Raw genomic sequence first — 14,307 nt, forward strand, 5'->3', positions numbered from 1 at the left:
AGAAAGGAAAGATGAGGGAAAGGAAAGGGAGGGGAAAATGAGATGCCCCAACAAAAAGAGCCCTGCTTGATTTGACTAGTGGGCCGTCAAGTCCAACAACCTTTTCAACCAGTTCCTCTGGAAGACCAATAAAAGGCCCCTCACTTTCTAGAAGGAGATTGATTAAACCAGAACATAAAAATCTTTTTCTTCCTTCTGTGTCCTTTTTTTGCTATTCAGTGTTTAAGGACAGTGGGGTTTGTAGGAAAGAATGTTTTGACTGGCTTCGGAGGAGCAAAATCTCCCATGCCTCCACTTCAAGGGCATTGCTGATTTGCTTATGGGTTTCAGCATACCAGTCTCGTGTCGGTGTTGAGTTAAGGTGATTGTTTCCTTGCACAGGTTTCTTCTGCACAGACAAGAACGTTGGCTCATCAAATTGTGATCCATAACCATCAGAGCTACCAGAAATTAGCCCAGTTTTCTGAGATCTGAAGAAAATGGCTTTGAATGTGGGTGGCTTAGTTGGTCTGATTGTGTTTTATCTAATAACATTGGGGACTGGCCTTTGGGCTTCTTGGAAAAGCAAAAGGGAGAAGAGACAGAACCCCAGCGAAGTGGCCATCGTGGGTGGCAGAAACATGAACTTCTGGGTTGGATTGTTCACTGCAACTGGTAAGTGTGAGCCTTACTGAAAGGGTGCAAGGAGGACCTCCTGAAGTTATAAAAAGGATTTGGGCAACTTCTCTATGAGGAATGAATGAATTGTGAGTTGATTTTTGATATAGTGGTGTGTATGTGTGTGGGGACATTCTAGAGGTTTATGATGACATTATGAACAGTACCGAGAAAAGGAATGTTATCTCCTTAATTTCTCAGTAGAAAAGAGTCTAGCAGCGCCTAACAAAATTTGTGGTAGGGTCTACCTTTCCTGAGTCACAGCTCACTCCTTCAATCTGAGGAAGTGAACTGTGACTCAAAAAAGCCTACCACAAATTTTGTTAGTCTTATAGGTGCTACTGGGCTCTCGCTCTGTTACAAACAGACTAACATGGCTACCCATCTTGATCTATCTCCTTATTGCTCAGTACTAGAATTTGGGAACATTGAGGAGGAGGAGGAGATGTTATCACAGTTCCCCAGATGTTTGGGTTGGATTTTTTTTTTGTCTTTCACCAACTCAGATTTTATCCAAGAATCTAGGAGTCAGTGAGGTTATTATTGTTATTGTCATTGTTATTATTAACCACAGAGATTGTCCATAGCCCACTCACCTCTTCTTCCGAATCTAATCTACCATATGGGAAGTTGGTGTGTGTGTGTGTGATTTGCAACAGGCTAATAGTGAAAAGAGAACCCTTTTACAGAATTCAAAATAATAATATAACATTCATGTAAAATTATCACAAGACGCATAGGAAAATAATACCTAGCAGCAAATATAACCAGTGCCAAGTTTGTAATGGTCTGGGCTCTTATGGCCCTGGAAACTGCAGCAGGAGGATGAACCTGCTGGATCCAATCCAACCAAAGTGAAGCACTTCTATGTTCCGCTTACTTCAACAGGGGGAAAGTTGAGCATAAAGTTAAGGAAGGATCCGATTGTGCTCTCTGTCTTTGTTGTTGTTGTTAAGTAACAGGGCTTTTTTTCAGCTGGAACGTGGTGGAACGGAGTTCCGGAACCTCTTTAAAATGGTCACATGGCCGTGGCCCCACCCCCTGATCTCCAGGCAGAGGGGAGTTTAGATTGCCCTCTGCACCACCAAGCAGCGCGGAGGGCAATCTCAACTCCCCTCTGTCTGGAGATCAGGGGGCGGGGCCACTGGCCATGTGACCATTTTCTCCGAGGGCAACCCACTGAGTTCCACCACCTCTTTTCCCAGAAAAAAACCCCTGTTAAGTAATATAGGGCACAATCTTACCGAAGTTGATTTATCCCTATTGCTTTCCGTGTGAAAAGAATGCTTAGCTCTCAGCCATTAATATCTCACTCCAACCTGAATAGCCCTTCTCGTCAGAGTTTGGAAGCTAAACAGGTTTGGCTATGGTTAGTAACTTGATGGGACTGAGAGGTTGCTATGTGGAGAATGGCAGTGTTGTATAGTGGTTAGAGTGTCCGTCTAGGATCTGGGAGACCCAGGTTCAAATCCCCGCTTTGGTATGGAAACTCACAGGGTGACCTTGGTCCAGTCACATACTCTCAGCCTAACCTACCTCACAGGGTTGTTGTGAGGATGAAATGAAGGAGAGGAGAACGATATAAGATTCTTTGTGTCCCCATGGGGGAGAAAGGCAGGATAGAAATGAAGTAAATAAATAAAAAATAAAGGCAATGTCAAACCATCTCTCCTCCTCACTTGTCTTGAAAATCTCTTGATGGGGTGGCCATAAGACAATTGTGACTTGATGGCACACATGTATGTATGTCATTTTTTAAAATATCTGCATTATAATTAAGTAGGCTCCTTAGGTCATTATTAAAAAAGTGGGGAGGCAGCATGGTATAGCCCAGTCTCATCTTGGAAGCTAAGCAGGGTTAGCCCTAGCCGGTATTTTGGAGAGCACCAAAGAAGTCCAGGGTTGCTACCATGGTAAACCACCTCTGCTCATCTCTTGCTCTGAAAACCGCATGATCCTGGAGTTGCCGTGAGTCAGTTGCGACTTGAGGGCACACAGTCATTATTTCTACTGCTTTCTTTCAGCAACGTGGGTAGGAGGCGCTTATATCAACGGAACGGCTGAAATTGTCTACCTTCCTTCAAGAGGACTAGTGTGGGTTCAGGCACCAGCAGGGTTTGCTTTGTCCCTTCTTATTGGTACAGATTGTTTTTTAAAAACTTGAATGTTTAATAACTGATTTGTTAAAAATCTGGTGTCCCCCCGCCCACTAGAAAGACTTACGAGTTCTAAACCAGTAAAATTCATCTGGTATAATTGTGGATGTTTCTAGAGTATGTTGTAGTGTTTAGAGATGTTCAGGGCAGAGAAAGAAGGGGGCAGAAGAAAAACTAAACAACTTCAGAAAGAAATTTAGGTTATACACTAGTTAATAAATAGCTGTTTCTAAAAGGATGCACAAAGGTATGACTCTGCATACATCATCTGATCTAAATTTCAGATCAGATGAAAAGTTGGGGAAGTGTCTGGGGCTTTTCTGAATAACAATGTATCTATGGCTGATTCCGCATACGTTGGATAATGCACTTTCAATGCACTTTATCAATCGTTTGAGGTGGATTTTTTGTTCCACACACGAAAAAATCCGTTCCAAATGATCTATAAAGAGGATCGGAAGTGCATTATCCAACGTGTGCAGAATCGTGATAAGAGTATACAAGCAGACCCTTCTGTGGATCATAAAAAACATTCAATTGGGTGAGCCACAGACAAGGCAAGGGTGTCTGCCTTCTTGGGATATTCCTCAGAAAGGCAGAAAGGTTTGGGACTATATATGCATTTTTTATCAACACAGGACAAAGCAGAGGGCGGCTTTGTTCGGTTGTCATGTATTCCTAGAATTCACACACGCAGAGTAATAAGGTGGGAATGAGCTCCAAGCACCAAGCTAGGAGAATAGAATGCAGATTGCAGGCGGCGGATTCCAGTGCTGAATGTTTCTTTCCGTTACAAAACTCCATGCAAACTGGAAAACTAGCATAACAGGAAGAAAGCTTCTATCCCCTTTCTTTGCTTGCCAACCTAGTTTTCTAATTGCAGGGAATTTATAATTTGCCAAAATGTGAACCTCTAAGATCCTTCTGGTCCAGTCTGACATAGTGCAGTCCATTTTACCACTCTGCCACCTTATTCTCCTGCATGTGTGAACAAGCACCCTCCCTTTCCATCTGCAGGCATCACATCAAGATACGGCTATTTCAGTGAACCTCTGATCCAGTTTGGCAATTTGATTTTTGATTTTTTATAAAATTATTTGATTTGCTTTGCTTCAGATGTTGCTGTTTTTTGTCATTAATTAGACCAGTTTTTCACTTTGATAGTTTATTCATTTATATTATTATGATTATTGTGGATCACTATTTAGAGATGGAAAGGAAGGTTGGTATTGCTTTTATTAAATAGTAATAATACCTAGTTTATAGGCACATTTGATTGTAGCAACAGTCAGTGGGTTGGATGATGAATCCACTGACTTGCATTTGCATGGATGGAGGAATTCTGCCCACAAAGCACACCTTTCTCATGTCCCCCCTCTTGCTGTAGCTCCAAATGCCCCGCCCCGTGTTGTTTCTAGCGACAGCAGAATATTTGGAGAGCATTTGAGGCTGCAGCAGTGTGGAGAGGCCAGAAAATCATGCTCTGTGTGCAGAAATCAATGGAAATGCTCTGATAAGTCCAAGCAAGTATGTGCAACAAACATAGGCACTAATGAGAATTATCAACCAGTCATGCATGCATAACTGCAGATGCTATTGGGAATGCCAATGTGCGATATCCATGTGAAATATACCATAAGCACCAGTCTGCTTTCAGGATAAGTTGGCACATACTTTATAAAGCAATATTTCTAGTGCCTTGCCAAAGCTGAACTCTGCAAGTGTTGATGGCTGCAGAAGACAGGTTGCAAATCACCACCATGTGCAAGATTTACATTCTCCCCCAGGTACCCATTGACTTGTGAAGGCTTTCAACCTGGAGGCATATATGAACACTGATATGAACATTAATGCTAGCAAAATTGCTCATTTCACAAAAGACAACGCATGGAAAAATTGATATGATTGCTTTTAAACAGGTGGGCTCTTCTTTGTTGATCCAATGAGATCCAAGAATTATTTGACCATGATGGATCCAATCCAAGAAGCTTATGGGAACATGATGGGAAGTCTCTTGTTTATTCCATCCTTAATAGCGGACATTTTCTGGTTTGCAGCTATTCTTGCATCCTTAGGTAGCTATACATCTCTTCTTGTCTTAAGGTCTGAAACTGATAAGAGCCAAGCCATGGTTGATGTGGGAGAGTCGAGATCAGATTTCCAAACAATGCTGGAAATTTATTTTCCCCCACTGGTGTTACTAGCAGCTAGGGAGGATTTAAAGGGAAAGAGCATATGGGGAAAGGGTTAAAACTCCATCTCCCAGAGCTACTGCTGTGATCAGTTCCAGAACCCTCTATTCCTGTCAGGAGACCCAATCATGGATCTCCTATGTCCTGTTATTTCCTGCCTGGTTTGCCAACATGAAATCATTCACAGATAGCGGCCCGGCATATCTTTTAATGGGTTATTTATTGGTCACAGTGATTACCATTATCACCCGTGGACTTCTGTGGAGCTGTCATGTCCCATAATCACAAGAGTAGGGTACACCGTAAAGTAATGAATACGAAATAAATGTATGAAAGCTTGAAGACGCCGGAATTGATTGTGTTGACTGTTACCTGGATGGTGTTCATTAATAACTATTTGACTGTTTTCTTTGAATGAGAGGTGGAGGCAATTTGCCCCTGAGGAGGTCGTTCGCGACGAAACAGCGGAACAAGCTGGTGCTGCATGTCAGGCGCGTTGGCTCTGTCGTGTGCATCCCTCTTCACATCGGCTCCACCTGCAACGCCATCATTGACTGATTGCATTTATTCCATTGGACTCTGTACTTACTTGACGTATGAGGTTCCTGTTATGGAATTATATTGACCATTTGACTTTTGATTTATTGTTGGATTCTCTGCACTTACCTGTTGACTGAGTTTCCAGATATAGCATATTTGTTTTGCTACTGACTGCTTGTGACTGCTTGACTGTTTGCTTACCATTGTGACTGAGTTATTACAATCAATATTATTTCATACATTTTTTCGTCTTCATTACTTTACGGTGTACCCTACTCTTGTGTTTTCACCCTCTTTGATACTGTTTTGAGTGGGTTCCTCCCTTGCTGTGTGCATGTCCCATAATCACACAGAGCCCAGCTTGGAGGGCCGTCCTCCTCCAAGGAGGAAAGTGGAGTCACGTACAACCCAATTAGGACCCCCTGAAGATCCTAGTACTGTTTGAAACCAGGAGAAGTAAACATTCCCTGAGGAATGGTCGTTGTGGATTTTCCGGGCTGTATAGCCATTGTAGTTCCTGACGTTTCGCCAGCAGCTGTGGCTGGCATCTTCAGAGGTGTAGCACCAAAAGACAGAGATCTCTCAGTGTCACTGAGAGATGACACTGAGAGGTGACACTGAGAGATCTCTGTCTTTTGGTGCTACACCTCTGAAGATGCCAGCCACAGCTGCTGGCGAAACGTCAGGAACTACAATGCCAAGACCACGGCTATACAGCCCGGAAAACCCACAACAACCATCATTCTCTGGCCGTGAAAGCCCTCGACAATATATCGAACACCTCTACAGGGAGGAAACATTCCCTGAGGAAGTTTTTGAGAAATAATGGGTTGACTCCTACCATTTTTCTGCTGTTGAACAGAGGTGGAAAGGCCTCTTTTTATACCGCCCCCAACACCCATGCTAGGGGTCATGGGACCTGCAGGAACAAAAGACACATGGAATGGAAACTGCGATGAGAACCAGTTGAGCAGAAAAGCTGGTATGATATATATGGGGGTGGGGGGAGGATAATTGCGTAGCGTGAAATTTGCTCAAAACTATCCTTTCCCATAGGTGCAACCATGAAAGTTATTTTGGATATCCAAGGGTACTTAGCCATCATTATCTCTGCATGCACCGTCGTTCTCTATACTTTTCTGGGAGGTCTGTACTCGGTCGCATATACTGATGTCATACAGCTGGTCTTTATAATGGCTAGCCTGGTAAGTCCCAATATTTTTATGTTAGTGGTTACTTGAAATATGAGTCAAAATGAACAAGCGTCTTGTGGTATCTTAAAGACTAACAAAATTTTACTCCAGCATAAACTTCAGTTTGACCCTCTTCTTCAGACAAGTGGATCTTTGCTATGGAGACATTTTATGTACAGATGTGGAAAACATCTGGTGGGCTCAAGAGGCTGTGAAATGAAGGACGTAGAGGGTGAAATGTAGTCAAATTCAGATTAAGGCAAGAAAAATACAAGACTCAAGTCCAGTAGCACCTTAGAGACCAACTAGATTTACAGGGTGTGAGCCTTTGAGAGTCAGAGCTCCAGAGAGCTCACATCCTGGAAATCTAGTTGGTCTCTAAGGTGCCACTTGACTCAAGTCTTGCTTTTCTATTTCAGACCAACACAGCCACACGCCTGAACTACCTTCAAGAAAAATGCAGCGATCGTTCAATTGTTATGCTCTGCTAATTAACACCTGTGATAAGTGGGAAATCCCAAGTTTTGCTAAGATAGTTAATGCTTATACATGCATTATCCCTAAGCAGAGATACAACTTTCTGAGCCCGTTCATTTCAGTGGATTTAGAAGGGTGTAACTCTGAGAAGATGAGAAGACCAGACTTACTGGAAAAGACAGCAATGCTAGGAAAAGTTGAAGGCAGTAGGAATGATAATGACATGGATTGAGCCAATAAAGGAAGACGGGCTTTCAGTGTGCAAGGTGTCAAAGACAGGACTTTTAGGAGGTCATTAATTCATAGGACCTCCGTAAGTCTGGAAGTGATTTGATGGCACATAACATACAACTCTGATTAGGACTGCACTAACAAGGAGTAAAAAAGCCCAAATCCTAGTTCAGTCCGAGGTGAGACAGTGTGAAACATCTGGATGAATCCCAGTTAGGGTTGCCAACAGCCTGAAGAAAAAATGTCATGCCCCTTTAACAGAAGCTTCATGTATGGAAATGGAAAGTTTATGTCTTTCCATGGCATGCATCTACATAACATCCCATTAAGCTTCTGTTAAAAGTACAGGACTTTTTTTTCTCTCCAGGTTGTTGGTAACCCTAATTTCAATCCAGCTGTTTCGAGATGGAGTCTCCCTTTGAAGTTCCTTAGTTGGGACTTCTTGCATGCAAAATATATGCTCTACTATCTCTTCCTATTAATGCTTCTTTGCTTTTGCATAAATCTAGATACTGAGAAATGGGACCTCATCTTACTTAGCTGCAGCCCAGTTGCAACATCATGTACCTTTAGACTATACCCTTGGTCCTATGGCTCACAGCTGATGCTTCTAATCACTGCACAGGATCCATGACCAGGAAAGGAAGTGGAATGCCACATCTTGAACAAACATAAAATCTCACTGATAGAACATTTGAGTACCATTCAGGTCAATCTAGAAGGATGGAACGCTATGAATGCTAGATCCAGAGGAGTTAGCCGTGTTAGTCTGTAGTAGCAAAATAAAAAAGAGTCCAGTAGCACCTTTAAGACTAACCAATTTTATTGTAGCATAAGCTTTCGAGAACCACAGTGCCCTCCATGCATCTGACGAAGAGAACTATGGTTCTCGAACGCTTATGCTACAATAAAATTGGTTAGTCTTAAAGGTGCTACTGGACTCTTTTTGATTATGAATGCTAGAAAATGGAGCCAAGCTTTGTGAAGGGGAACCAGTGAAATAATTCTGATGTTTCTTTTTTCCTGCCAGTGGATTTGTATCCCATTTGCCATGATGAACTTTGCGACAGAAAGCATTTCAAGTACCATTACCCATGAGATATTTCAAGCACCTTGGGTTGGAAAAATAGAAGTGCATGATGTTGGAAGGTGGCTGGATGACTTCTTATATTTGGTAAGAAATAATTCCCCCACTGAGTAGTTCGCAAATTGGTGCTTGCTGCCTCTCTTTCTTTTGACCTGGACATAGAAATTGTTGTAACCAGATAGAGGACTGATTCTTCAATGAGGTGACTTATGGTAGTTACTGCAGGCAGCAAATCTGGGAAGTCAGTATATCTCCTGTCCTACCTGTCACTCACGAACAGCCCATCTAAAAACAACCCAGAGCCAGAAGAGAAAATCATTCTTACTCCTCCCCCCACTCCATTCATAAAAGCAGTTTGGCAAGGCACCCTTGACAGTTCCTAACATTTCATGAGACTCCTTCTTCTAGCAAGAGTTTAGACACCGTTTCTGCTTGCCTATTGCCAGCACAAAATGGTAGGTGAACTCTCATAAGAGTCCTCTCTTATGAGAGTTCAAGAATATTTTGCTGCAAAATAGTTGCCTCTCTTTTTTCCTGGAAGGAATGCCTCCCCCATCCCCTGATATGGGTGCCCCTCTTTCTTCAAAGGCTAATAGAAGCATACAGGGTTGATTGGTAAAATTGGCCTCCATATGAGACAGAAAGACAGGCACACGCACACACACAAATCCCATAGCTGTTATTTCGATTTTTTTTTAAAAAAATGCTTTAATGAATGGATCATGGATCCCGCAGGACTTCATTTGCATCAGCCCCAAATTGCTTCTCTTCCAGGTTCTTGGGAGCATTCCCTGGCAAACCTATTTCCAGCGAATGCTCTCAGCTTCTTCCTCAAAACAAGCCAGGCTCATTTCGTACCTCTCTGGAATGGGGTGCTGCATGCTGGCGATCCCCTCTGTGCTCATCGGAGCAGTTGCTGCCTCCACAGGTAAGCCTAAGAGTGCTTGTGAAGTAATCGAGTTTAAGGTGCAGCCACACACGCACCTGAGTGCGAAACTCAACGTGTTGCAAGTGCAAGTGCTCCTGAACTTTCATTTGCACCCAGAAATGAGCTGGGCACAGAAATCACACTGCCAGTGCTCGGTGGCTAATAATTCTATTCTAGCATAAGGGGCCACAGGCTAGAATAAGAGGACCACAGGAACAAATAAGAGTCAAAGTAAGTGTGACAGAGATCATGGGTTTCAGTCTTTTAACATCAAGTCACAGCTCTGCCTTTCCCCAATTGGTATTATGTGTTGCACCAAATTGGATTGCAAAAGAAGAGATGGGGTTTAACACTTCCACCCCTGCATGGTTGAAACTGGGGCTCCTCACACCGTCCTTCGCTCTTTAATAAATAATAATAATAATAATAATAATAATGATGATGATGATGATGATGATGTGCTTATATACAACTCTTCTAGACAGATTTGTGCCTCAGAGCAGTGAACAAAGTCAATGTTGTTATTATCTCCACAATACAACTTGGAAGCTGAGGCTGAGAGGAGTGACTTACCCAAGGCCACCTGCTGAGTTAATGGCAGTAATGAGATTCAAACCAGCAGCTTTAAAGGAAACAAATATGACTACTGACCTTCTCCTTGTTTGCTTTTTTTTTTTCTTTAAAGGCCTATAAAAGCACACAACTTCAATGTGCAAAACCGTACAGGAGTAAAAGAGTTAAACCTCTCCTCCAGTCCCCATTTGACCCAAATCCGATTGGGGCACCAAGCAGTAGTAAATGAACTTTTAAAGATGCTAATTCCAGTGATAACCACCCTGCCCCCTCATGTCTCATCTGTTTTGAACCTAAAATAATACTAAGGAAAGGCTATTAGTTTATTATTAGTAAAAAAAGTCTGTTGTGGGAAAAAATACAATGGGCTGTAGAAAGGGGAGGGTGGGCAGGGGGGCATTGCCTCCTCCTCTGTAACTGATCCCTGCCAGGTGAAGGATGGGGGAGGGGCAAACATTGTCACCTGCTTCGCTCCTGATCCTGGCCAGGTGAAGGGGGGGCGGGCATTGCTACCTGCTCCACTACTGATCCCAGCTGGGTGATGGGGGGTGGGTGGACATTGCCTCCTGCTCTGCACCTGATCCTGGATGGGTGAAGGGGAGCAGGCATTGCCACCTGCTCCACTTCTGATCCTGGCCTGGGCTTCTCACTGCAGCGCTCTCTGGTGAGACGGGCTGCCTTGCCTGGGCTTCCCTCTGCAGCAGCGCCCTCTGAAGGCCCACCAGGGTAAGAAGTGAGTTGTCAGGAACACAGTTTGCCTTTTATATAGTAGGACGTTTTTATCCTGCTTTTTCTCCAAGAAGTTCAAGGCACTGAATATCATTCTCCCCTCCTCTATTTTATCCTCACAACAACCACTTGTGAGGTAAGATAGAGGGAGAGCAACTGAGTAAGCTTCCATGACAGATTTGAACCTAGTCTTCAGGATATAGTCCAGCACCCTAACCACTACAGCATGATAGTTCTGTTGAGGAAATGAGTCTTGATAAGCAGTATCACAGCCTGCCCTATGAATTTTACAGGTCCAAAAGTTGGCCTAAAATAGGCCACCTCTAATCTTACTGAAGTTCTTCATGGTGATAATGGTGACTCACGAGACTGTGTTCAATAACCCCCCATGTTGAAATCCGTGTGGGTGTTTTAACATATTGTTTCTGCTTTCTGCTTTATGAGATTGGAATCAGACTGACTATGGCCTTCCAACACCCAATGACAGAGGCGACTCAGCTCTCATACTTCCTTTAGTTCTCCAATATCTCTGCCCAACATATGTTTCCATTGGCGGCTTGGGGGCCATCGCGGCTGCAGTGATGTCTTCTGGGGATTCCGCCCTGCTCTCCGCAAGTTCCATGTTTGCTCACAACATTTATAGGAAAATTCTGAGGAAAAAGGTAAGTTCATTGAATGCAGACACCGATCAATGTAGGCATTACACAGATTTGAGTGTGCCACGACTCCTTTCAGTTGGTTCCTCTGAGGCTCTGAAGAAGCTTAATCAAGAGGAAGGCCTAAAACGAGTTGGCTTGATTCAATAAAAGAAGCCACATCCTCCAGTTGCTATTACAATGGAGACGAGCAAAGCCTTCTCTCCCATCTATATCCCTATGTGTGTGAAAAAGAAAAAAAGCCAGAAAATCTGGTATCATCCACCCTTCCTTTGTGCAAGCACCGATTAACCAGCATTCTGTGTTTGTACTTAAATACAATAGGAAATATGCAGTCCTTTTAACGATAGGACATTTTGGAGGTCTTACATTGATAGGGTTGCCATAGGTCGGAGGAGACTTGACACAATTCATATGGGAGAAATCCATGGATTAATATGTTCTTCGTCTGTGGCAGGAATTCCCAAACCGAGGGCCATGAAAGAAGTCTGCCCTAAGAAATTTATTAAAATAACGACGACGACAACAATAGAATCTCTTCTGTGGACAAATAATTTTACTTTGTCTCTGCATCAGAGGCAAAAGGATAGTTAAATCACAACAAATGCACAGGATCCCATGAGACAGTGTTGCCTTCTCTGGGTTGGGAAATTCCTGGAGATTTTAGGAGTGGGGCCTGAGAAGGGCAGGGTTTGTGAAGGGAAGGGACCTTGGCAGGGTATAATGCATTAGACCATAGAGTTAGACCTATCTAATGCACTCTGCAAATATGTGGTCAGAGTCAGGTTGCCAATGAAATTACCTCCAAGACCAGGTTATTCTCAGAGTTGTCCTTTTTTTTCTCATTTCAGGCAACAGAGAAAGATGTATTATGGACAATGAGAGCTTCCATAGTTGTCTTTGGGTCATTGGCTGCAGCCTTGGCATTTTATTCCCATTCTGTTTATGACCTCTGGTTCCTTGGAGGGGAGCTTGTGTATGCCCTCCTGTTCCCTCAGTTGTGCTGCGTCCTGTTTATTCCTAACACGAACGCTTATGGCTCAGCCGCTGGGTTCTTCTTTGGATTTCTGCTGCGACTGCTGGCAGGGGAGCCCTCTCTGAAGATCCCGCCGCTGATCTGTTACCCGGGATGTTCTCTTGTGGATGGGGCCTATGTTCAGCGGTTCCCCTTTAAGACGGTCACGATGTTGCTCACTCTATTGACCATCATTTCTGTTTCATATCTGGCAGCCTTTGTGTTTAGGAGAAACCTTCTTCCTCGTGAATGGGACTTTTGTAAGTTAATAAAGGAAGACCCTGTGCTTATTTCCTTACCCCTGAAAGAAAAAGAGATGGAGGGGCAAAAAGACGAAGATGATGAGATAATGGGGGGAGGAAAATAGCTACAGTACTTTATAATTTCACTACACTTTGGTCAGAGATGGGGACAGCCTCCTCACTTCTTCAGATATTTGGGGAGAGCCATAATCCATGTGTTGTACCTTTCCAAAAGTTAGCTTTGTGGACATAAGGGGGTTTGGGGGTGTGGTTTTTGCAATGGCGCCTCAGTTACGGACCTCTCTCTTTTCGGAGGCCTGTCTGACTCCAGATTTGGGTAGCATTTTACAAAGAACCACAAATATATTGTATGTGGGTTTTTTTAAAATAAAACATTTGGAACAGTTTGAAGACGGCTTTAATCTGCGATGCAGAGAGAAAGTTTGTGAAATAGCAGCCAAATCGTAATAAAGCTGCCTTTGCCAAACGTCCATGTAAGAAAAAAAAAAGTGAAGAAAGAAACAAAACTGTTCATAACTTTTCAAACCCCTAAGACAGCTTAGGGCAGAGAAGGAGCTTTATGGGCTCCTGCTTAGGCGGCGGCTCCACTTTTAAAAGCATTTCTGTTCTATTATTAATGACTCCGGTTCGGGCTTGCCAGAGACACTTGAAACACCACGGGGCAGAGAAGGCAAGAACACTGCAGTTCCCGCAACTGAAGGCTGCTTCTCCCTGGAGATTTCCTCCCAAATGGAACATGCAGGGAACCTCCAAATTAGACAGCAACATCCCCACAATGTCATGCTTATTCTGAGCACCACTCACAAACTTAGGGAGTTCCCCCATAAAATGGGTAAAAATAAACCTTCTTTACCCCCCCCCCTTTCAAAGAGGAAATTGTGGGGTCTCTGGGGGGTGGGACATCTTTTTGGACATGCCTCTCTTTGCCCTCACAGGGCGGAGCAAAGCTCGATTGTCAAAATGGTGTGGGGCAGTTTACTACCATGTCTTTCCTTTCAGCCCATTAAGGGACTCCTTTTCCTTTCCCTGCCCAACCAGAGCGGCTTAACAGGCGAAAGGAACAATAAGGGGGAAAGAGGAGGGCTTCTAGACCAAGGGTGCTTGTTCTATCACCACTGTGTCTGCATTTTTGCACAGACATGATAGACATAAGGGGGAAGAATGGGGGGCAGTGACATCAGCAAGCCACATTTGGGGCAGGAATGTCGACGACGTTCCTGCCCATTTCCAAACCGCTAGCAGCTACTGCCATGGTGAGAATATATTTTGCAACCCCATGTAAATGTAGCTGAAGACTGGGTGACCACTGGATACTATGGTGCTCATTCAGCAATTTTGAATTTAAGTTTTAGAGGCTTCACAAAAACAGAGGTTTTCGGCTGTGAATGGGGCTGCAGCTGCCGGTCTGGGTTTTTCTTTTACAGGAAAGTATGAGGCTTGGATCATTCGGTCCACCTTGCTGAGCAACATCTGGTCTGGACAGAGTTAGCTCTCTAGAGTCTGTCCCAACATCTGTTGTCCCTGAAGATGCCTACCCTTATTCCTGTATATGTGTGATAACTAGGATCTTCCGCATGCAAATAATATGCTCTGCCACTGAACCCTGACCT

General features: G+C 43.6%; 1 protein-coding gene across 1 annotated transcript; it reads left to right on the forward strand.

Annotated features, from left to right (window-relative positions):
• Positions 1-479: 479 nt before the first annotated feature.
• Positions 480-12,801, forward strand: LOC129326313 (high-affinity choline transporter 1-like). Its single transcript, XM_054974467.1, has 8 exons — positions 480-654; positions 2,682-2,795; positions 4,733-4,888; positions 6,602-6,750; positions 8,477-8,620; positions 9,308-9,461; positions 11,208-11,425; positions 12,271-12,801. Exons 1-8 carry the CDS (start codon positions 480-482, stop codon positions 12,799-12,801), a joined length of 1,641 nt encoding a protein of 546 aa, XP_054830442.1.
• The last annotated feature ends 1,506 nt before the right edge of the window (positions 12,802-14,307 follow it).

The sequence above is a fragment of the Eublepharis macularius genome, chromosome 3 (genome assembly GCF_028583425.1).
Source record: "Eublepharis macularius isolate TG4126 chromosome 3, MPM_Emac_v1.0, whole genome shotgun sequence".
Lineage (NCBI taxonomy): Eukaryota > Metazoa > Chordata > Lepidosauria > Squamata > Eublepharidae > Eublepharis > Eublepharis macularius.

Coding starts and splice junctions, on each gene's coding strand:
- LOC129326313 (XM_054974467.1), top strand. CDS start 480: ATGGCTTTGAATGTGGGTGGCTTAGTTGGTCTGATTGTGTTTTATCTA. Junction 6,751..8,476: donor TCTTTATAATGGCTAGCCTG/GTAAGTCCCAAT, acceptor TTTTCCTGCCAG/TGGATTTGTATCCCATTTGC. Junction 8,621..9,307: donor TGGATGACTTCTTATATTTG/GTAAGAAATAAT, acceptor CTTCTCTTCCAG/GTTCTTGGGAGCATTCCCTG.